The sequence below is a fragment of the Hemicordylus capensis genome, chromosome 3, assembly GCF_027244095.1.
Source record: "Hemicordylus capensis ecotype Gifberg chromosome 3, rHemCap1.1.pri, whole genome shotgun sequence".
Taxonomy (NCBI): Eukaryota; Metazoa; Chordata; class Lepidosauria; order Squamata; family Cordylidae; genus Hemicordylus; species Hemicordylus capensis.
Genome location: NC_069659.1, coordinates 340799681 through 340823677, shown reverse-complemented (window position 1 = coordinate 340823677; position 23997 = coordinate 340799681). Strand labels below are relative to the sequence as shown.

The following is a 23997-nucleotide window of genomic DNA, read 5'->3' as shown; positions in this document are numbered from 1 at the left end:
CAGGGCTGTTGTGAGGGTAAAAGGTGGAGGAGGGACCTTGTAAGTTAACCTGAGCTTAGAGGAAAGGTAGAATAAAATTAAATATATTTTAAAATTTTCCGTGTAACTAACGAGCAAACTCCTGCTTACCTCTGATACTCTTTCTCCTTCTCCTTCTCAGAATATTCCCTTCTAAAAGCATAGCCCACCCTAGAGACAAGAAGGGTCACATCCACTTCTGGATAATCCCGCTTACCAGCCCCTGAACATATTGTTCTTCCTATCTCTATGCCAGCTCTACCTGGAAACAAAATTCTTCATCAACACTACTATTCCTAGTACAGGATAAGTAAAACTCTCATCTATTGTGATCATTATTATATATTATATAATGATATGATTATTATTACCATCTCTTAGTCTGAATCTTACATATGCTTCTACCAAAGCTTCCTTACGCCAATTGGAGGATTCTGCTTCACCTCCATGGGTAAAATTTGCGGGGTAATGCCATTATTTGATTAAATGCGATGCCAACAAAACACTGCATCAAAAGTATATCCTGGAGAGTAGGAGGGAATTATTCAATCTTTGTTACAACATCATGAAAGCTTTCTCATTTCTGTGTTCCACATCATCGATCCAGTACAAGTCAAGAGCATGGCAACACAAACAAGTGTTACTTAGAACTCACATCCACTGGTGTGTTTGGTTTTATAACCGACATGTACAAGTGACAAATGGTAGTCCCTTCATTGACCTGCTCACAGAAGGATCTGTACCCGAATATGTCTGTTTTGGGCAATTTGTGCACAAAACAAATCACCCCTCTGCAAGTCCTGAAAGATTCGGCTCCAAAACAAATTGCCTGAATTTTTGAGCCAAAGGTTTTGTTGCTTCGGACCTCCATTTTGTGGCGATCTCCGTGTAGTCTCCATTTTGTGTTTGACATCTATTTGAATTTCCCACCCTTCCAAGCATGGGCTGATCTGCTGAGGATGCCCTCCTGGTTCCAGATTGGCTCTTTTGGCACTTGCCACTTCTAACAGACCTCACATTGGCCAGGGGAAGGGTTGAAGAAGGGGCAAGGGTGGGGGGGGGAGTTCAAGATTTTCAATGAGATTTAAAGAGGCAGCAGCCACCATTCTGTCTTTCTGCTTCTTGGGAGAAGAGAGAGAGAGAAAGAGAGCTTTGCCTTGCCATGCCATGCCTATTGCGTTCTGCTTTGCCAGCCTGAGCCCAGCCTGCTTTGCCACCAAGCCTGCCTGCCCCTGCTGCTGCATGCCAGCCTGGGAACGGATTATATCTGCTGCATTGCTTGTTTTCTGTTCCTGAAAATAAGAGAATTTTATTTTTTTTTAGGGGTGTGCATGGAACCGTCTGGCCCGGTTCGGTTCGAGGCTGGATGGGCCTTGAATGAAACCAGGCCAGTTCGGTCCGGCCCCCCATGGAAACCCCTCCCCAGTCCAGTCCGAACCCAGACCGGTCTGCAAACTTTATTTATTTATTTATTTTAAAAGTGAATAAAGTACCTGTAGCCTCTTCAGGGGGCTTGCTGAGGCCATGGGGTGGTGTTGTCCATGGGGGTTCCCTCTCACTCCACCGGCTTCTTCATCAGTACAGCGGCCGGGTAAGTAAATTCTTTTTGGCCCTCTCGGGCTGCCGTAAGAGTGGACAGCCGCCATTTTGGCGGCCACCACACATGCGCAAATGCCCTCTGTGAGGCCACGGCCAGCTGAGCCCAGCCTGCCTTGCCACCAAGCCTGCCTGCCCCTGCTGCTGCATGCCAGTCTGGGAATGGATTATATCTGCTGCATTGCTTGTTTTTTGTTCCTGAGAATAAGAGAATTCTTTTTTCCAGGGGTGTGCATGGCCCAGTTCGGTTCGAGGCCGGATTGGCCTTGAATGGAACCGGGCCAGTTTGGTCCGGCCCCCCATCGAACCCCCCCAGTCTGGTCTGGAACTGGACCAGTCCGCAAATGCCTCAGCCTCGCAGAGGGCATTTGCGCATGCGCAGTGGTCGCCAAAATGGCAGCCATTTGCTCTTATGGCAGCCTGAGAGGGCCAAAAAGGATTTACTTACCTGGCCGCAGCGGTAATGAAGAAGACCGGCATGGGGAGAGGGAACCCACACGGACCCTCCCCCATGCAGCCTCAGCAAGCCCCCCAAAAGGGCTACAGGTACTTCATTCACTTTTTAAAAAAAGTTCACGGACCTGCTGGACCGGACCCGGCAGTTCCGGTTCCGGTCTGACGGGACCGGGGGGTGGGTTTCGGTTCGACCACGAACCCCCGGACTGAACCGCCGGACCAGTCTGCACATCCCTACTTTTTTTAACCCCTTCCTACTGCTGAGAGAATCACTGCCTGCCTGTGCCTGCTGTGTCTGTGCCAGCCACCAGGCCCAGCCCCTGTGGCCACTGGCCACCTGGCCAGCCACCGCCTCCCCCCCCAATTTCCCAGGCTTTTGCCCCAGCCTCCACAGTACCCCCAAATCTGAAGACTGAAGAAGGAGAAGAAGATTGAAGAAGGAGTAGACGCAGAGACCAGACCACAGAAGTAGACAACTGGACACAATGTGGGTGAAGCCCTAGACGGAGTGAGTGCCCATTTTAACATACACACACATACATCTCAGGAATTGTGTGTTCTTAGGGTTTTTTTCTCCTGTTTGGAGAGAGGTTTGGGGTTGCAATTGAACTTAAGAAGTTGTATGTTGTTTAGTTTACAAGAAGTTTAAACAGGGGTTCTGTGTGGGAGGGATCCCCTTTAGCTAGTACTAGTTGGTGGTTAGAAGGGTAGTGTAGCCTTGTGGTTTTAAAAAACAATTCTGTATTTTGTCCCATTCCAATTTTTTTCCATTTTTTAAAAACAGAACCCTGTCCTCCAGCCCTCTGTGCCCATAATATATCAGTATTAATATACTCTGCCCAGCAGCTTACAGGCTTTGAGTGGGCAGGAGGGCACAGATTCTAGCCTCCTCCCTGTGCCCATATACCCCCTACCCCCAACTGCAGCATTCTGAGGCCATGGCAAAAATTAACCCTAAACCCACTAACCCTTTCGCAGAGCACACACACACAGGTATACTATGCTTCCTCCCTACATAATCTCAAGTCTAGCAGTATATATATTATGCAATTCAAATGCCTTGGATGGTTTGTTGTTGTGCCTGTATTTTGGGGGCCTCATAGATGGGCACAGGACAGGCTCTCTCTCGCTCTCTCTCTCTCTGGACTTGTTTGCAATGAAGATTGGGTCATATTCTGAGGTGGGTCTCATGATTGGTGAGACCCACCTCCAGAGGGTTTGCGGGCAGAGCTGGCTAAACTCGCTCTCCATGCAGTCGATCATTAAGCCCTCCCTGAGCGGCCAGATCGGCTGCCCACAGAACCGCCGGCTCCATCACGGAGTCGGCAGGGGCTGGGGGGATCGGCAGATGCGCAGCCCCTGGAAGTCAGATGCGCAGCCCCTGCACTCTCGCAGAGCATGCTGGAGAGACCCCCGAGCCAGGAGGCTGCTTTTTAGCCTTCTGGGTGGAGGTCTCCTCATGAATGGCTGCGGCGTGGAGCCGCGCCGCAGCAGCACACTATCGTAGAGCCCAGGTTAGCGGAGCACTCGCTTCACTAACCTGGGCTTAGGGAAGGGCTCCGTAAGTGGGTAACCCGCTTGAGAGCAACTGGGCTTGCCTATGAGCCCGGTAGTTCTCACTGTCGCCAGAAAGCGGCTAGGCTCCCTTAGCCTGTTTTTTGGCGATCATGAGAATCGCCTCTGTGACTTCTAGCATCATCATCATTATTCAAACTAGATGTCTTGCATCTACAATAGGTTGTGCTGGTGCCACAGGCTCCAATATGTTGCAGAAACGTCAAAAAAAGTACCAGAAACACAAGTGCCATTGTTGTCATCATCACTCTTCTACTTGTGTAGGTGGGAGGGGGAGCCAAACCTTGTTGTTCCACTGGCAGAATGTTGTTTTGCACCCTTCCTTACTTAACCCGCTTTTATGACTGGGTGCCACAGATGTAGCTGTGTCTGTTGCTTGTGGATGAAAAATGCTTGTTGGAGGGAGGGAGGGCAGGGCACATTTGATGCTGTTGTTGGCCCTAGTCTGCTGCATCTGTGATATATCATACTTGCTTGCTTGTTGCTTCCATTACCCTGCATTGGGAGGAGTAGCATGGGGCAGTGCATTTCACTGTTGTTGTTTCACACTGTTGTGTGCAGATCAATTGCATTTATTGTGGGGGAGATGGTGGGACACAGTGGATGTGGTGAATGACACAGTGGATGTGTGTGACATTTGGAAACCTTGTTCTTTGAAAAACTCTGCTACTGTTGATGATGTGTGCTGCATCCACCCTATGGGACAATGGGGACAGTCAGTGCCCATTTCTGCCTGTGGATGCCTCCCTCCTGGGACTGCCACGGGGGGTAGAGTGGTAGTGCCCCAATGGGTGCCTGCCACCATCCAGGTATCAGAGTGATTGAGCAAAGGGGTGATTTTTAAAGAATTTGTGAAGTTTAAGTTTTTCCCATAGGGAAAAATGAGAGTGAAAGTGGATTCACTGAGAAACAATGAATACACACTCTCACTCTCATTTGCTACCAGAGAATCTACACTCAGAACACATCAGAAACAACAAAACCCAGTACCCCATGGGCTTGTGGGTATGGGTGTGGTTGGCACCTGCACTACAACACCACTTGCTCTGGGCCCAGTACTCCCAAGTGGAGTTATGGGGCTGCTGAAATCCCCATTATTCCCTATGGGGGGAAAGCTTAAAGATGCACAAAGTTAACAAATTATTTTGTTAAAATCACCCCTTTGCCTAATTCCTTTGAAATCCAGATGGTAACAGCCATCCATTGGGGCACTACTGCCTGACCCACTCTTCTGTCCCCCAAACCCCCTTTCTGTCCTGAATCTGCCCCAAAGTCATGCCAACTTCAAAAATCATTTTAAAATAAACCCTTTGCCCAATCACTCTGAAATCTGGGTGTTAGCTTCCTTGCACCCATTGGGGCACTACCACTCACCACAACCCACCCTGGGCCACCCTGGTGCCACCTCCCAAGGAGTTCTAACTAAGGCTGCTGAAATCCCCATTATTCCCTATGGGGAAAAGCTTAAAGACACGTAAACTTCAAAAATCAGCCCTTTGCCCAATTCCTTTGAAATAAGGGTGGTTGCTTTCTCTCACCCATTTGGCACTACTGCCCACCACACCCTACTCTGGGCCACCATGGTGCCCCCCACGTGGAGCTATTAGGTTACTGGAATCCCCATTATTCCCTAAGGGGAAAAGCTTAAAGACTCATAAACTTCAAAAATTCTTTAAAAATCACCCCTTTGCCCGATTTCTTTGAAATTTGGGTGGTAGCTTCCACCCATTGGGCACTACCACCCCCCACTCTTTTGGACTCAGGACCCTTTAAAAAAATCTAAATCAATTCAGATTCAGATTTGGAGAATGCTGGTAAAAATCTAATTTGGGGTGATGGGGGGTCAGATTTGGACCCAAAACAAATTGGGGGTGTTTTGATTTGGGTACAAATCAAAATGAAAAAATCGATTCATGCACATCTCTATTTTTTACAAGCATATTTCTGAAACTGATTTTGACTATTTGGCTTGATATCTCCATTTAGACCCTCTTGTTTTCACAAGGAGTTCAGGGCAGTGTATATAGTTGGCCAAATTTCCAGCTAAGAAAGAACATGTTGAATATGCTTGGTAACACTTCTGTTTCTCTTTATTTCTCCCTACAAATTTTATAAACTAGAACTCTAAATTAATAAATTTGTTTTATTAGTTTACACACATACACACACAAATCCACTTCCAAAGGTTCAGATTTTATACATTTATTCATTTTCAAGTTGAAAATTTAAAATTTAAAATAAATACTTTATTTTAAAAGGGCGGAGAGAAAAGTCATTTGAATCCTTATGCTTCAAAATGGAAGTGGGCCAATCTCCCATCAGTTTTCTTTGGGGTTAAGTCTGGTGAGGGCAAAATCTGGAGTGGGGAAAAATGCACTGGCCAAAGATTCCATCTCATTCCAGGGGCCTTCTGGACCAGATTAATAAAAATGGGTTGATGGGTTGATGGAAGGAATGATGTGCAGGCAGTGATAGTGGCATACCCCACCCACTCTGAATATTCTCCCCAAAAATCCCTCAGATGCCCCATTTCCCTACCTGCAAATGCATAGTGATGTTGGGGTCAGGGGCACTTAATCTGAGCCCTAATTTTGAAAGCCTAGAGAAGCCAGAGGAGGGCAGAGTGGTACTTTGATCATTCCTAAATTCCATAAGGGCCTAAATCTCCAAATCATGAGAAGTAACAACTTTCATTACTTTATTCTTTATTTTCTATCAATATCCCCTCAATGTCCATGATTTATTCTGAATGCTAGTGGCATATACAAATGTAATTCTCCCAAAGTACTTGGCTAGCATGTATATAAACGGCAAAGTTAACCACTACTTGTTTTCTCCATTACAAGCCTCTCTCCCCTTTGGTTCCCTTTTAACCCTCTTCCCTTTTAAAAGAACGCTCTCATTACTCTTTATGGGAATTTTAGCTCAATATGCAAGCAAAAGTGTTACTCTCATTTAAATTCACCTTGTTTACATAAAAATAATCTCATCTGGAGTTGAATTTATTTATTTGAATCTGTTGCTTAATTTAACAGCCAGGTAGGGAAACACTGAGAGTAAACCTTAATTCTTATTCCTTTGCCTTTAAGGCATGGTGTATATATTATATGCATCATGTTGCTTTCATTAAAAAGAATATTCCATTAGGTGTTTGGACTCAGATCATTGTGTTTAATACGCTCATGTAATTTTAATATCTACATCTGTCTCCCAGTCTTCATAACATTTACCTTTCATAGTTTGTGCATTACATGTATATAAATTGTACATTTTGCATTACAGGTAGACACTTAATAAATGGAAACCCCTGCAATATGTTTTTAATTATTGCATTAATCACGACAAAAGATGAATATCAGCCAGCTAAGGTCAGGATACAGTCGAAGTGCTATGGCAGCCAGAAGCAAAGAGGCGTTTGGTATCAACCAGCTCCAGCAAAGCGTAGCTATTCCGTGCAAAGTTTAAAATGGCAAGTACTGTGTCTCCAAGGGAAGAAGTGCCACTTCACCTAAACTGTGTGATGCTTATTAACCATTGGCCTGTCAGATTATATTGTACTGTGTTTTCCTGAAGTTTTAAAGAAAGAAAGAAACAAGCTGGTGTTGTATACACACACAGTACTGCATCCCCCAAATTTCTTTTTCCAAATTAGAAAAATGGAAGAATACTTCTCTCTTCTATCTGAAAAGATTTACTTTTTAAAGTGTGAAAGATGAATAGAAATGTGGGAAGCTGCCTTTTACTGAATCAGACCATTGATCCATCTAGCTTGGTACTGTCTATACTGGCTGGCAGTGGTTCTCCAGGGTTCCAGACAGTGGTCTTTCTTAGCCCTCCCTGGTGATGTCAGGATTGAATTTGAGAACTTCTGCATACAAAGCATGTGCTGTACCACTGAACCACAATGGGGGAAAAATTCATTCAGAGACACCCACACCCTATATTTATGTACAACCCTGTTCTGAGAGACAACTAGATGAGAGGTGGGTCTTATGATTGCTGAGACTCGCCGGAGGGGGTTCCGTGGGGAGAGCAGGCTTGGCCTGCTCTCCCCACAGACGATCCAGGCTGTAGCTCTGGGCGGCCAGATCGGCTGCCCACAGGACTGCTGGCTCCATCATGGAGCCAGTGGGGGCTGTGGCGATCAGGGGCCACATGGCCCCTGGAAGTTCCAGGGTGCCCTGCATGAACCCATGGGGCATTCTGTAGAGACCCCCAGGGCCGGGAGGCTTGTTTCAGCCTCCTGGCGGGGGTCTCCTAGTGTGTTGCCACAGCACAGAGCCATGCCGTGACAACACATGATCAAAAAGATGGGTTTAGCGGAGAGCTCGCTACACTAACCTGATCTAAAGGGAGGGCTAGTTAAGCAGGTTACCCGCTTTGAGGACACCGGCTTGCCTGCGAGCCCAGTGGTTCTCACGCTTGCCAAAAAGCGGGCTAGGCTTCCTTAGCCTGCTTTTTGGAAATCGTGAGAATTGCCTCGATATGACTACTGTATGATGGGATCTTTCATGCTTAACACCCCCCCCCCCCAAAAAACCCCTATAAATATATTGCAACTGTGCAGAGCCCGCATTCAGGCCCATAACCAGCCTCACTGACTGTTTTCACTGAACATTTTATAACCAGCCTCCCCTGACTTCTGCAAAAAAAACCACCTCTTTTTTTTTTTTAGGCTGGCTACAGGCTTGCCCTGATCCAAACTGGAACTGGAAGGGGCTGAGGGGGCTTTAACCTTGCTATCCTATGCTCTTTTAAAACTTTAAGTTGACTTTGTTCAATTTATTGAATTGTTTTAATCTACATCTAAACCCACCCTGTTCAGGTAGGTTAACCACCCTGGGGTCTTAGGACGAAGGGCCGGATATAAATATAAATAAACCTAGGACACAGCTGTGGCCCTATGAGGGAGGGAGGGAGGGAGGGAGGGTGAGGCTCCAATCACTCAGTGGGGGTAGTTTGGCCCTGAGTCAGTCCTCTCATTAGAAAGAAGCAAGCCTGAAGCAGGGACCCTAGAAGGAGTAGTAGGCAACATCCTCCATGGATGGGTGCTTTGGGCTCACAGGAACAAAAAATGGGTAGGATCAACATTAATAAAATGAAATGAAGTCTGAAATGAAATGAACATTCATCTCTTTCCCCACCAAACACTGAATCAGTGCAGCTTATCTGGCAGGGTTATTTGCATACATGATTGGATCTGGGCCTTCATTTCAACATAATTATGACAAATATTTACATACCACTTTTCAACAACAACAACAACAACAACAAAAGTTCTCAAAGGAGTTTACATAAGCTAGATGCACAGTCAGTGCAGATTCTAAGGTCCCCCCAGACCAAGATATGGAGGGAACTTGAAGATGGTACTACAGATTATCACATCTTGGTTTGTTGGAAGTATCTGAGTTGAGCCAGATGTATGTCCCCTGGCTGTGCCTCCAAGTGAGGCTCCAGATGCTATCCCAGCTGCCCTTTCCGCTGGCAGTGGCAAGACTTCCCTACATCATCTGCTTCACAGCCATTAATCTGACTGCAAAGTGGGCTGGCTCATCAGGAATGAACCAGGAATTCATAAAGCATGTGAGTTCAGATGTAACCCACACCTGAGAAGCATTTGATTTGGCAAGCTAGCTTCAGATCTTGGTCGATTTGAGGCCCTCATAAAACTTCAGGTTCCTGCTTTGGCATGGGTTCAGACAGCCATTGACGGTTACTGACTTTGCAAGTAGGTTCTGTGTGTGAACCCATAGAAAAAGGCACAAGATGGTTAAACAGGAAATGTTCCCAGAGGATTGCCCCCAAAGTAATTTTGATTGAGGTGACAAGATTGTCTAAAAGAAAATGTGTAGCAGTCAGCAAGGAAGAAAACAGTATACACAATGCAATGCTTCAGCAGCATCCTCCCTCTAAATTTAGTTGAACAACAGCAGAATACCCTCTTGTACATAATGACTTGCAATGAACTGCTTGAGTATCTTTTACATAAGAACAGCCCTACTGGATCAGGCCCAAGGCCTATCTAGTCCTAGCCAGCGTGGTGTAGTGGTTAGAGTGCAGGACTAGGACCGGGGAGACCCGAGTTCAAATCCCCATTCAGCCATGATACTAGCTGGGTGACTCTGGGCCAGTCACTTCTCTCTCAGCCTAACCTACTTCACAGGGTTGTTGTTAAAGAGAAACTCAAGTATGTAGTACACCGCTCTGGGCTCCTTGGAGGAAGAGCGGGATATAAATGTAAAATAATAATAATAATAATAATAATAATAATAATAATAATAATAATTGCCAGCATCCTGTTTATAGTCCAGCATCCTGTTTCATGCAGTGGCCCTCTCCTCCGGGGCAAGAAGTGAGGGCATGTCCTCTCTCCAGGCGTGGCTCGTGAATGCGCCTCCGGGAGTGGGCGGCAGGCGGCTTCTTTAAGGTAAATGGAGCCGGTGCTCTGTGCCGCCCAGCAGCCCCCGTGGCAGGGAATCGCCTCCACCACTCACCTGGCTCCCGTGGAGGTGAGCCCCTGCCAGCGGCCAGGTGAGTGGCGGAGGCGATTCCCCGCCACGGGAGCTGCTGGGCGGCACAGAGCACCGGCTCCATTTACCTTAAAGAAGCCACCCGCCGCCACCCCCGGAGGAGAGTTCACGAGCCACGCCTGCCACTCTCCTGCTGTTGCTCCCCTGCAACTGGTATTTGGAGGCATCCTGCCTCTGAGATTGGAGGTGGCCTGTATCCGCCAGACTAGTGGCCTTTGATAGAACTGTCCTCCATGAATTTGTTTAAGCCCCTTTTAAAGTAATCCAAGCTAATGACCATAGATTATTTATGTTCTGTGTGAAAAAATGCTTATTTTAGTTGGTCCTAAAGTTCCATTTTCTGAAGGAAGTTATCTTCTCTTTTATAGCTTCCTTGACTATACTTGTTAGCCACACTGGTGTCCTTCTGAACTTGGTGGTACTTTCCCTTCTTCTTGGTATATATTATTCTAACTGACCTTCTGTTATTGTGGCTTTAAATAAGTTCCATGCTTTCTGGAGTGATTTGACCCTCCTGACTTCCCTTTCCAGCTTCCTTTTTACCAGTCTCCTTATTTTTGAGAAGTTTCCTTTTCTGAAGTCCAACACAGGCAATGCTCCATTCGCATATAAGATGAATTGGATCACACTATGGTCACTGTTCTCCATGTTAGAGGTTGTTAATTTTTACCCTCAGTGGGTAAAACAGCAGAGCACTAAGGAATGAGCACACACTCCAGTTACAGAGTAGGTAGCAGAGGATGGTTTAGTTGTTGCAGCTATTTAGATAAAAACACATGGAGATCCTTGTAGAACTAAATACTAAGTATTTATTGGTTAAGTACACTTGGATAGGAAAGACTTAAATCTAATCTACAGAACTACATAATTAATAGGTAAGGAGGGAGAGAGATGTTTCCATCTTCTCACTAGGAGGGAACGGAAGGATTGTGACTAAGCACATTAAGTGTGGAAGAGTCAGATCAGGGGTCATAGAGTAGAGACAGTCAGAACAGTCAGGGAGACCCTTACTTACTATCTCTACTCCCAATGCCCCTAGTGGTCATTAGGACAGTTGGTGCAAAAGGTCAATGCACTGGAAGTCCATCTCCAACACTCCAATGGTTCTACAACTCTGACATCTCACACCAGGTCCTGGGCACCACTCAGGACTAAGTCCAAGGTCACCATCTCTCTGGTTGGCTCCATGACTAACTGTTCTAAGGCACAATCATTTAGCACTTCCCACTCCTCCTCCAACTGGCGCCCTTGGTCCAACAGTTATGCCTGGAGACTCACTACACTCCCAATATTCTTCCAGAGGGCCAAGGTCGGTGTCATGCCAAATGGACACCCCAGCTTGACCAAACAATACAGGAATTGCTTTCAGTGGAACCCTTCCTGAGATATCGGCGAGACCTCACATCAATGGATCTGTCTCTTGCCTCTCTGGAGACATACAAGAATTTAGTGCATGAGCTCCAAAAACATTTAATTAGGAAAGTTGACTATACTCCAAAGCCACCTGGGTGCCCGCCCATCCAAACCCTGGTTTGATGAGGACTGAATAGGAACCACTCAGGATTAAGCCCTAAGTCGCCTTCTATTTGTTGGTTCTATGGCCACTTGTTCGAAGGCACAGTCATTTAGCATGTCTAGAAATTTGGCCTTTCTGCCAACACCACACATGAATTTGCCCAGTTGATGTGAGGGTAATTGAAGTCACCCATAATTACAGCTCTATCTCTCTTTGACGCCTCTCCAACATGCTTCTCCAACTCTAAGTCACTCTCAGTGTTTTGATCCAGAGGATGATAGCACTTCTCTTCAAGAGTTACCACACCTCAAGTGACAATTGAGAGATTAAGAATATCATGCATTCTTCTAACAGAATTACACCCCCCCCACCCCGCCGCACACATGTGTTCTGCAAATGGGATATGAACAAGCACACAACATCCATGTTTTACTCATTAAGACATATTTTTCCTGTATAGGAATTTAAGCTGAAATAAAACATTACTCCACTTAATATGTTGATATAATTCTTATTAGCACTTGATGAAACTAATGTTACCCAACGCACTATAAATTATCACCCTTAACACCCTTAATCATGTATGTACCACACTAGGTTTATTATTTCTCCTCAAAGGCACACACGGCAGAGTGAAGATAATCTTTTTTGCTGCTCCTCCAGCTTAACCTATCAGAAAGGAAAGGACATGCACATTGTAACTGCTTGCTAGCTGCCTCTTTAGAAAAAGTATTATGCATTTTATTTTATTTAGTATAGTCATTCACACAACCTCGCAGGGGAGGGCGAGCAAGGAGGCAGACTCCTCCCTGCCTCTCCACACAAGATTGCCCTCCCCTGACAGTTCTGCCACTTGCTGTGGCACATGAGCCAAGCTGTGGTGAGTGGCAGAGCCAGGAGCTAGAGGAGGAAGTCCTTCAGCATCCCATGATGCATTGTTCCAGGAGTATGGTGCATTGGGGAATTCCACTGCTGCCAGGTGCTCTTGCTGCCTGGCTTTGTGAACACTCAGGCTGCAGGCTGCCTGGCTTTGTGAACACTCAGGCTGCAGGCATGATGGGGAGTGGAGTGGAATGGTGCACTCACATCCTTCGACCCCACTATTAGCCCAGTTAAAAAAAAACCATGGGCTACCCTGTCGCAGAGCGCTAAGATTAAAACCGATCCCAGCACCTCTTATGACCATCTGTACCTAGGTAGGGTAGCCCTAGCTGGGTATAGTCAGTTGTGAGAATAACATTAGGATGTGTTTATATGTGTGTTTACATACACATGCAACCCTTTTTTGAAAGACCTACTGAGTAAAACGGTTATTTGCTAAAAGGCAATGAGGCTATTCTCACGAGCAGCAGGAACTGGGCTAAGGGAGCCCAGCCTGGTTCCTGCTGCTCATGTGCAGTAATGGGAGCCGCACGCCTCCCGGCAGCGGCTCGGCAGCAAGCTCACCTACGAAGCCTGCTGCTTATCCCGGGTTTGGGGCATGAGGGCACTGCAGCGACTCACGAGTAGCCTCCCAACCAGGAGCCTCCCGACCAGCAGCCTCATGTCTGCGGGGAGATGGGTCAAACCCTCTCTCCTCGCAGACCCTGTTTTGGTTCCACACATGAATCGTGTGTAGGGCATATATGGGTGGGTTCAATCAACTGTCCGAGTGTTAAGAAATGCAGGGAAGTGGAGGTGCATGCTCCTTGAAGGAATGATGTCTGAACCCACCCAAGTCCAGTTCCTGGGACATTCTTGACCTCCACCCAAGATTTACCCCCAAATCTCCATCCAACCGAACGTAGGTGACAAGTGGGCAGAGAATCTGGGGAGAACCTCAGGAAACTGGTGCAGGGATTGGACTTGGGTATATTCAGATGTTTCGCCTGTTGAGAGCATGCTCTGCCACTTCCCTACATTCACCCAACATGTCCCCAGCTTCCTAACATTCAGGCCGCCATGTAAACTGACTCATAGTATCTGATATAATAATCACTCAATCAGGTTATTTACACGAGCGTGCAAAACCGGGAGAAGGGAGCCCAGCCCAGTTTTGCATGCTCATGTGAACAACCGGGATCGCATCTGATCCTGGTAGCTACACGACGGCAAACCCGCCAAAGTAGCCTCCTGCTAAAATGAGGTTAAGGGATCAAGTGCTCCCTTAACTTCATTTTTTGATCATGTGGCTGACACATTCGGTGTGTGTGTGGGGGGGGGGGTGTCCCAGGATGCACTGAACACTTTCACGGTGCATTATTGGGACTCCTGAGGCAGGGTGATGCACAGCAGTGTATCCCAATATCCCAACCCCTGAAGCTGCCAGACAAGCCACAGTTCGTCTGGGCGGGCAAAGGTAAGCCTTTCCCGCAGAGCTCCCTGGAGCTCTTCTCAGAGATCATGAGAAGAGCGCCAATAATTGGGAACCTATTTAGTTTAGTTACAGTGGCACAATGCCCAATGAGCACCATTTAAGCTCAGACAGCTATCTCAGTGCCCATCTGGTTGTTATGGCAGAACCAAATGGGTCAACCCTACTTTGTCAGGGAACACCCACTTGCTCCTATACGATGACATATGCCAGTACTTGTGCACTGGTCTTTACCATTTCAATGAGCTAATAAGGTTCACAAAATACCAAAGACAGGAATGCCTCAGAACAGAAAGGGCAAGATGTATTTCGTGAATGTATTTCAGTGAATGTATTTCAATCTGGAGACTGAACTCATGGGAAGGAAGTGGGAAGGCACTTCCTTTCCCCATGTTTGACCTCCATGTGTTCATGGGCTCAGTATGCACAAGGTTCCTAATGCAGTTGCAGACTTCCAATTCATGTGGATTGCTGAGCCTATACATGTTATATGTGTACAGCCAGGTTATATTTGTACAAGCAGGCTGGGGCTACAGCTCAATAGTAAAGTATGTTGTTTGCATACAGAAGGTCCCATGTTCAATCCCTGGCATCACCAGGTAGGGCAGGGAGAGATCCCTGCCTGGAACCTGGGAGATCACCCTTTGAAGTGGTGATTATCTTATATTTAGCAGGGTAAAGAGCAACTGGCCCTATCCAACCCCAGTACAGCATCCCTCCAGTGGCTGTTACTTACATTTCTTTTTAGATTGTGAGTCCTTTGGGGACAGGGAACCATCTTATTATCATTATATATATTTCTCCAAGGTGTACCCATCACTAATCCCATGCGTGGCAGCTCTCGCGAGAGTTTGCGAGCAGCTGCCTGGACAGCAACAGGGATGGGGTGAGAAAATAGTGGTGGGAGCAGGCGGGCAGGGAGGGAAAGTGGACTGGGAGGGAGAGAACGGACAGGGCCTAAAGTGAGGGGGGATGGAGATGGATAGAAGAGATAGGGAGAACTAGTGGCACAGATGCTCTGCGCCAGATCGGCTAGTATTTATTTATTTTGCTACATAAACCACTTTTGAGAACTTTTGTTGAAAAGCGGTATATATGTAGTAGTACTAGTAGTGGTAGTAGTAGACAACAGTGTGGACGATACTGAGCTGGATGGAACAATGGTATAAAGCAACTTCCTATGTTCCTAAATATGTGGAGGTTATCAGAACAGGGACAGTGCATGCAATCCTACCCTATTATTATTACAGGTGGCCATCGTTATTCATGTGGGTTCCATTCTCAGCTATTGGCATGAATACGGAAACTGTGAATAACATAACCTTACCCCTATGGGAATCTAGGGGTTAGGTTCCTTAAGCTAAAAAAGTGCTTTTTTAAAAAGGGCTTTAAAAAGGCCTAAAAAAACAACAACCCCACAACAAAGGGAATAAAGCACAGTGCCTTGTTCTCCAGGCCTCCAGCTCATCAGCAGTCCCACAACCCATAAATCCTCCACAGTTTTGTGGATTTTTGCCAAAAATCTCAGATATATTTTTTAAAAGAGTCACAAAATGGCTCTGTGCTGCAAAATAGCAGCTGGAAATGACATCAGATAGGTGAAATTGGCCTATTTTTAACCGCAAATAAAGAAACTGGGTCTCTTATACCCAACTGCAGATAGACAAAACCGTGATCCATGAGACCGTGGATAATGAGGGCCACCTGTATTGTTTGTTTGTTTGTTTGTTGTTAGAATAGTGCTTTTCAACAAAAAAGGCATTTTACATTTAAAAAAACAAACAATGATTTTCTGTCGCCAAAGGGTTCACAGAGGCTGTTCTTACGATCAGCCTAAACTGGGCTAGGAAAGGCAAGTCTGGTCTTTGCTGATTGTAAGTGTGGCGGCAGCACTGTGGCAAATCCCACAAAGAGGCCCCCTCTTCAATGGGGTTAAGAGACCTAGTGCTCTCTTAGCCCCATTCTCTTGATTGTCTGCCAGCGCCTGCTGCTTGCAGCTGGGGCTGGAAGACTGTAGACCTCCCGGCTGGCATCAGAGGATCTCCATAATGCACTGCGCACTCACACAGTGCATTATGGGAGTCCTGGGGTGGGGCGATGCTTCAGAGGCAGTTCTGGGTGCAGCCAGCAATCACCTGGGCAGGCAATCTGCCCACTCAGCAAGGACAGAGGGATTGCCTGCGTGGAGGTCAATGCTAACAGCCTTTCCCCCTGCTCTTCCTCAAGCCCTTTCTTACTGATCATGAGAAAGGGCTCACAGTTTAAAAAGACAAAGTAGATATTAGGAAGAGCCAAAGGAAGGATGCTGTGCTGGGCTTGAATAGGACCAGTTGCTCTCTCTTTGCTAGATATAAGAGAATCCCCACTTTCCGAGGCGCCTCTTTGTCCAGTTGCAGCAACTACCCCTCTGCAAATCAAACTGGCATGTTTTCTGACCATGTGAAAAAGGCTCCCATTTGGGGAACCCAAAGTTGTGGAGGAAAAGCAAATGGCATGGCAAGATGTTGCTCATAAAGAGTGTGCTACACCAAGGCAGCTGTTACAGGGAGCAATTTAAAACAGCTGCTCACTGGCCCGAAGTGAACTTCCACATTGTTCAACAGCACAAGGTCCCCCCCCCCTTCCAGAATGATAATAAAGAGGCAAACCTGATACCCAGGAAAAGCTGGGGTTGCAAGTCTTCAAGCGGCTTGGAAAATCCTGTTTTAAAATGATATATGGCTTAGAGGCTGTGCTGCTGCTTCTTTTCTTTTTAAACACCCTTAAACTTCTTCAGGACTTAAGGAACAGATTTACAGGCAATATCCCCCAAACGAATTTCGGAAATCCAGTCACGTTTACAAAACTCTGCAGCACATTTATAAGTCTTGGAACAGGTTTACAAATCACAGAAATACATACTGGATTATTTTCATCATCATCATCATCATCATCATCATCATTATTATTATTATTATTATTATTATTATTTCTTGTTTACACAGTCAGATGGGTGTTATTAACTGGTTTGTTTTATCCAGATATCGAGTCCTTACCAAGGACCTGGGATGGCTGAATTTTATTATCAATATTGTTGTTGTTATAGATATCGTCACAAAATATAGACTGTTCCCAGTAAAGCTGCTTTTATGGAACAGTCTATATTTTGCAATGATATCTATAATAACAACAACAATATTGATAATAAAATCCAGCCATTATTATTTTTGTTTACAAAGTCAGACAGGTGTAATTGACTAGTTTGTTTTATCCAGACATCTAGTCCTTCTCAAGGAGCATGGATGGCTGAATTTTATTATCAGTGTTGTTGCTGTTATTATTATAGATATCGTCGCAGAATATAGGCTGTTCCCAGTAAAGTTGCTTTTTGTAATTGGCTGATGGTGATTTCTGTGGCCCCTATGGTGCTGAGGTGCTATTATTATCAGCATCATCGTTATCATCATCATCATCTGACATCCAGACTGTTATTGAGCTAGCACAATGAACAAAACTGTGCATATGCAAAAGCTTGCATAGTTGTGTGATTGTTCAAAGTTGTGCAGTCACTGCACTTGTGCAAGTGTTGCACTTGCACAACAAGGATAGTGGGAAAGGGCCTGGCATCCAGACGAATATTGCACAAGCATAGTGAGGGAAGTTATGCATGCTTGAGAAGTTTGTAGAACTGTGCAAGGTTGTGGTGCTCCGCAGTGTTGCACAACCACTAGTGGAAGACTTTCTCTGAGTCATATACAAGGTTGCAGAACAAAGCTGTGCTAAAAAGTTGTGCTACAGTTGCACATGTTGTGCAAATTATCAACATGTTGTGCAAATGATCTTCTGCTAGTGCAAGGACTAATCTGAAACAAGCTCCTAACTTAGCGGAACTAGCTAGTGCAATATTCTTGAGCTAGTGCAACAAGTTTGTATAAGCACAGCATTCATGTGGATGTCAGCCAAAAATGATAATGATAATGATAAATGAATAGATTTTATTTACAAAATTTATGCTAGAAAAATACGAGTAGTTTTATTTTAAACACACACACACTCTTATATTGAAAATGTATGAATAGTTCCAAGACTGAAAATCCACTTCTGTTCATGTGATGTAGAAATCTGGCTTTAGCATCCACATCAGGTTTTATTCCTGCACCCCTTTAAAGTTCAGGTTTAGTAATGAGATCTGCAAAAGGTTATGCAATTTGTTTCCCCCCACTGTCCTCTCAAGCATGTCTTTTATCGTATTGCATCTTGACTACATTAAGCGGTAATGCTCCTCTCTTTTTTTGTCAGATTTAATGAGAAGGCTGAGATCCAAACAGTATTTGCATTGTGCTTAGTTCTGAATATTTAAGTTGTGGGGGAAATGCATGACTTTTTCTAGAGAGAACTTAGGTTCTTTCCAGGTCCTTTGTCAGTAAAAATAAAATTAAAAATAGAACACAGCAAAACACAAGCCCTATAGAATTGTTCTCCCCATGTGTGTTGGCCCTTAGTGTCAAAGGGTCCTATGCATGTACAGCTGTATGAATGTAGGGCTCTTCCATACAACCAAGAACCCTGATTAGCCCATTCCATTTTCTCAATCCATCTAATTTTTGACCTTTGAAAACAAGCACAGATGCTTAAGCTTCATCTCTCCAAATGAGAGGTGTTTGGAGAGAGAAAACTCTTCAAATGAAGGGTTGTTTAGTTACTATGACCACAATGGCAGCAAGGTCAGTGATAGAATTTCAGGCACACATTCTGAGAAAGCAGGGCATTAGGCCTAGCCTAGAGTCTCTCAATTCATGCCATATCTTGGTTCTTGCTTTGGAATACTTCAGGTGGGAAGGTCAGCCATTCAAATAATCCATTGAGCCATTCAGATATCTCCCCAGGCAGTATTTCTTCAAATGATTAAAAGGGGTTTTGATGCCAGACTGGGACCGGCAGAACCAACCAGGGAGGTACTGCGGTGGGAAAGGCATGAAGCAAGGATTGGGGAACAAGCTGAGAAGTCAGGTAACAGGTCAAACACAGGGATCAAATCCAGGAACAAGGAGCACAGCAAGGTTGGAGTGGTCACAGGAACAAATGGTGCAGATGGGCCCCTCCCCTTCTTCTTCAAAGAGGCATGAGGGGGAGAGCAAAGCACAAGCTGACACCCAACTAGTGGGGCCCAGGGACATTAATCCGCCGCTTGTTAAATCAATGCTACACCCCGGATCAGGAGGCAAGCTATGAGCCAGAGCTTAAGCCAGGGGTCAAAGCCAAGTAGACAATCAGAAATAACAGACACAATGCACCACAACCAAGGGAGGAGAGCTGGTCTTGTGGAGAGCATGACCACAAGATGGTCCCCTTTGCTAAGCAGTATCTGCCCTGGTTCACATTTGCTAAGCAGTGTCTACCCTGGGAGATTACCAGTGAGCACTGTAAGATATTCCCCTTATGGGATGGGGTCGCTCTGGGAAGAGCATCTGCATGTTTGCATGCAGAAGGTTCCAAGTCCACCACCACCCCCCGGCAACTCCTTCTCAAGGAGGCAGGGAAAGGAGCTCGCAGTCAGCGATTCCCCAAACTGCTGACTGGGGGAATACTGGCCGGGGAGGAGAGGGGCGTGCCTCACATTCCCAGCTGGTGAGCACTTCGTTCACTGGCTAGGTGTGGGAGGAGGCAAGGGGGCACCCTGGCTGAGGGCGTGCCTTGGTCCCCCCCGACCCTGGTGGTCAGAGGACAATTGTCTGACCTTGCTCCATGATCCCTTTGCCCCTCCACAGGTTGTTGGGAATTGTAGCCCTTCCCAGTGCTTTCTTCCAAGAGCTCTTAAGAGTGGGCTCCATTTCTCTTAAAGGGATCTCACAGCACTAAGAAAAGCACAGTACTGTGCAGAGGTCAGCACTGCAAAATATGGCTCTCACACTGAAGTTTTGTTCATTTTTTTTGAGAAGTGGCCCCTGCTTGACAATTAGTGATGATCACTGCCACAGCCTATCAAGCTTTAGCTGCACACATTGTACAAAAAAGGAAAATATATAAAGGAACAAATAGGAAGAAAAGTGGTTGGGGAGGACAGCTCGTTAGATGGTTAATTATCAGGAGTTTAATAAGGGCAGAAAAATTGTGTTCGTGTTATTCAACAGCAGAAAAAGTTTCAATCCTCAACTGCTGCATTTAGCAGCACACAAATAATAAATAACAATTCCACAGAAATTTGCCATTTGGCATCCATACAACCAATTTCAGAGATCAAAGGATTTTGCAAGTGAAACACAGGAGATTCAATTAATGTTTTGGATTCAGAATATAAATTTTTAAGAGCTCAAAGCAACCCTATTTTCCTTCTCTCCCCCACCATCTTTCAGACAAGAGGCCATGCACAGCTCTCAAAAACATTTTTTAACAAGCCACAATTAATGGCAAGTCTAATATACATCAGGGATGACTGAAAATGTGTTGCAATTAAACAAGACATTCCTTATGACCTGGAAATTACTATTTGGTTTACAAGAATATTGATTTGCAATGGGGGACAAAATGTGATTTCCTAATGATCACAGGATGACTAGCAACGTAACTGTGAAATTCCACTGGCAAACGAAGGCAAAAGTGAACACAAAGAATGGCCTTGTGGTGCCTTAAAGTTCAACAGCTGCATTGTGGCATATGCTTTGGCAGATTAGAGCCCTCTTCATCAGATGCATGAAGTGTTGACTTCATAGTTCACACATATAGTCAAGAAGTTCTAAGTAGAACTAATGGAGACTACTTTTCACTTATTTCAGCATGATGAATCATACAACACACCACGTTAGTGTCATGTAGTACCTAATTGAATTATACTGTAGTACCTAATTGAATTATACTTAATGAGGCTGTTCTCATGTACAGCCTAACCTGGGCTAGGGACCCAGCTGGGGTTAGGCCATGTATGAGTACTGCTAGGATAGGGCCCAATCCCAGCATGCAGCTCCACCTAACCCAGCTATTTACCCCAGCTGTTCTCTGACCTTAAAGGAGAAAGCGCTCCCATACCCCAGCTACGTGCTCATCTGTGAGCACAAAACTGCTTCTAGCCCGGCCACACACAGAGATGGGCATCTAGAACTCCCACCTCTTGGGGCAATTCCCTAATGCAGCACATGTGTCGTGTGCTGCATTGTGGGCTTCATGGAGGCTGGGACAATGAGTCCCGGCCTCAGAACAATCTGCCCTGCTCCATGCTGCACAGAACAGGGTTAATTGTGTGGGAGAGAGGAGAGCGCTCCCACCAACAAAACAATGACCACCTGGGGTAAGGCAAGGTTCGGGAAGCCTTTCCCCTGCCCACCTGCCCAATAGGTCATGTGGATGGCCCCAATATTTAATTACTTAATTCTGTAAATGTGGTCAATATCGGACTGCAAGCATATGATGATGCTAATAATTTGAGTGGCTGCCATATTGTTTGGAGGTGATGGATCATAATAGGATTCCCCTAAGATTCCCTCCTGTAAATTTTGTTTGTATCAGATTATAAACACAAGTTATTAGAGCTGGACTCACAGACACACAGACATCTTGATCTCATAAACTGACCTCACTTTTGAACATTCCCAAAAGCAGGAATTGGAGATAATGCAATCTTCCTAGCTTTGCTCTAAAAAGGGACATTGTAGAACTGGAAAGGTTGCAGAAGAGGGCAACCAAGATGATCAGGGGCCTAGAGCACCTTCCTTATGAGACAAGGCTACAACACATGGGGCTATTTAGTTTAGAAAAAAGACGACTGTGGGGAGATATGATAGAAGTCATGCATGGAGTGGAAAAAGTGGATAGAGAGAAATTCTTCTCCCTCTCACATAACACTAGAACCAGGGGCCATTCCATGAAATTGATTGCCAGGAAATCTAGGATTGACAAACGGAAGTACTTTTTCACACAAAACATAATCAACTTGTGGAATTCTCTGCCACAAGATGTGGTGACAGCCAACAACCTGGATGGCTTTAAGAGGGGTTTGGATAACTTCATGGAGGAGAGGTCTATCATTGGTTACTAGTCAGAGGACTATAGGCCACCTCCAGCCTCAAGGCAGGATGCCCCTGAGTACTAGTTGCAGGGGAGTAACAGCAGGAGGGAGGGCATGCCCTCAACTCCTGTCTTTAGACTTCCAGTGGCATCTGGTGAGCCACTGTGTGAAACAGGATGCTGGACTAGATGGGCCTTGGGCCTGATCCAGCAGGGCTGTTCTTATGTTCTTCTTATGTTCTTATGCTGTGCTAACTAAATACCTGTAGTGGGAAAGACAACCATGGTCTATATTGAGACCTAAATGAATAGAATCAAGTTTACTAATAAATTCTAGTTGAGCAATATCATACATCTGAAATAGCTTATAGTTTTCTCTTTTATATTCCACCATTATCTTTAAGATCAGCCAATAATTTATTCTTGAAACTATTATCTGCACTTGAAACTTGTAGAGACCTTTATTTTCATATGGCTACCTTAAGTGGTGCAGTGGGGGAAATGCTTGACTAACAAGCAGAAGGTTGCTGGTTCAAATCCCCGCTGGTACTATATCGGGCAGCAGCAATATAGGAAGATGCTGAAAGGCATCATCTCATACTGCGCAGGAAGAGGCAATGGTAAACTCCTCCTTTATTCTACCAAAGAAAACCACAGAAATCTTTGAGTGCCAGTAGTCGAAATTGACTTGACAGCAAACTTTACCTTTGTCTCACAAGTGGATAACTCCCCTCTGTGAATGATCTGCTAAAGCCCTAGCCTGTGCATTTTTCAAAAATGTTGTAAGGCAGTTTTTTCCCTAGCTTTTAATGAACCAATTTCAGCAGTTATAGGTGAACTTGTTGAAATTAATGTTAGCATATGGGATTTATTAATTTTAGCATTTCTTCAACATCAGGCTATTGTTTTAAATATTGTTGCCTCTTCAAGTGCTTCAGTATAGGCTGGTAAAAATAAAAATGAAACAGGCAAAACCATCACTACCCAGGTCCTAAAAGGAGCAGGATGTTAGGACTTTGCTTAGCAAAGTCCATCAGTCTGGACTATTCACAACATCAGTTATACTTAGTTGGGCTTTCACCAATTTTACTGCAATTCTGCATCAAAATAAAAGCTGACAAGTATAACTCATGGACATATTTTTCATGTGCTGCCTGATAGCATCAGCAGCACTTGAAAGATCGGATCTAGTTGATGTCACATAGACTGCAAACAGAATGGACACTAGATAAATCTCACATACACTGACTGCAAGGACAAGTTGCCTGTCTAAAGGATCATGCTAGTGATTCAATATAGGTTCACACAAAGAATCCCTATCTTGGGAAGTATTGAAGAAGAAACACAAAATGGATGGCATTCATCTGGAAGAGTTTAGGAGTTACACTTTCTGGTGTAGGACAGATCTTTAGGTATCCATGTACAGGCCTCAGCTGGGTCCACAGATCTTGGACTATAACTCCCATCATCTCCATGGTCATTGTGGCTGGAAATGATAGGAGTTGTATAGCCAGTGTGGTGTAGTGGTTAGAATGCTGGACTAGGACCGGGGAGACCCAAGTTCAAATCCCCATTCAGCCATGAAACTAGCTGGGTGACTCTGGGCCAGTCACTTCTCGCTCAGCCCAACCTGCTTCACAGGGTTGTTGTGAAAGAGAAACTCAAGTATGTAGGCTCCTCTGGGCTCCTTGGAGGAAGAGCGGGATATAAATGTGAAAATAATAATAATAATAATAATAATAATAATAATAATAATAATAATAATAATAGCTGCTTATGCCCATCACATTAAACTGATTAAGTAGTATGAGGCTTAATGGGTTTAATCCTTTTATCTTTTTATGTTCTGTAGTATTGATGGCTTATATAACTTGGTATTTGGGTTCTTTATTGTATTTACTTCTGGCCGGTCTGAGATTGGAGAAAATTAATTTTTATTTATTTATTAGAAGTATTTAATATACCACCCACTCCAA

At 45.1% G+C, this 23997-nt stretch overlaps 1 protein-coding gene across 11 annotated transcripts in view; it reads right to left on the bottom strand.

Annotated features, from left to right (window-relative positions):
• The window catches only part of NAALADL2 (N-acetylated alpha-linked acidic dipeptidase like 2), a 1287075-nt gene that overhangs the window by 123304 nt on the left and 1139774 nt on the right, over positions 1-23997 (bottom strand). For 2 of the 11 annotated variants that reach the window (XM_053310118.1, XM_053310117.1), the window contains exon 14: positions 16693-16744. The exons of the other annotated variants lie outside the window; for them this stretch is intronic. In XM_053310118.1, the coding sequence (XP_053166093.1) occupies positions 16693-16744 (52 nt within the window). The remainder of the gene's footprint in view (positions 1-16692; positions 16745-23997) is intronic. 11 annotated transcript variants of the gene reach the window in all.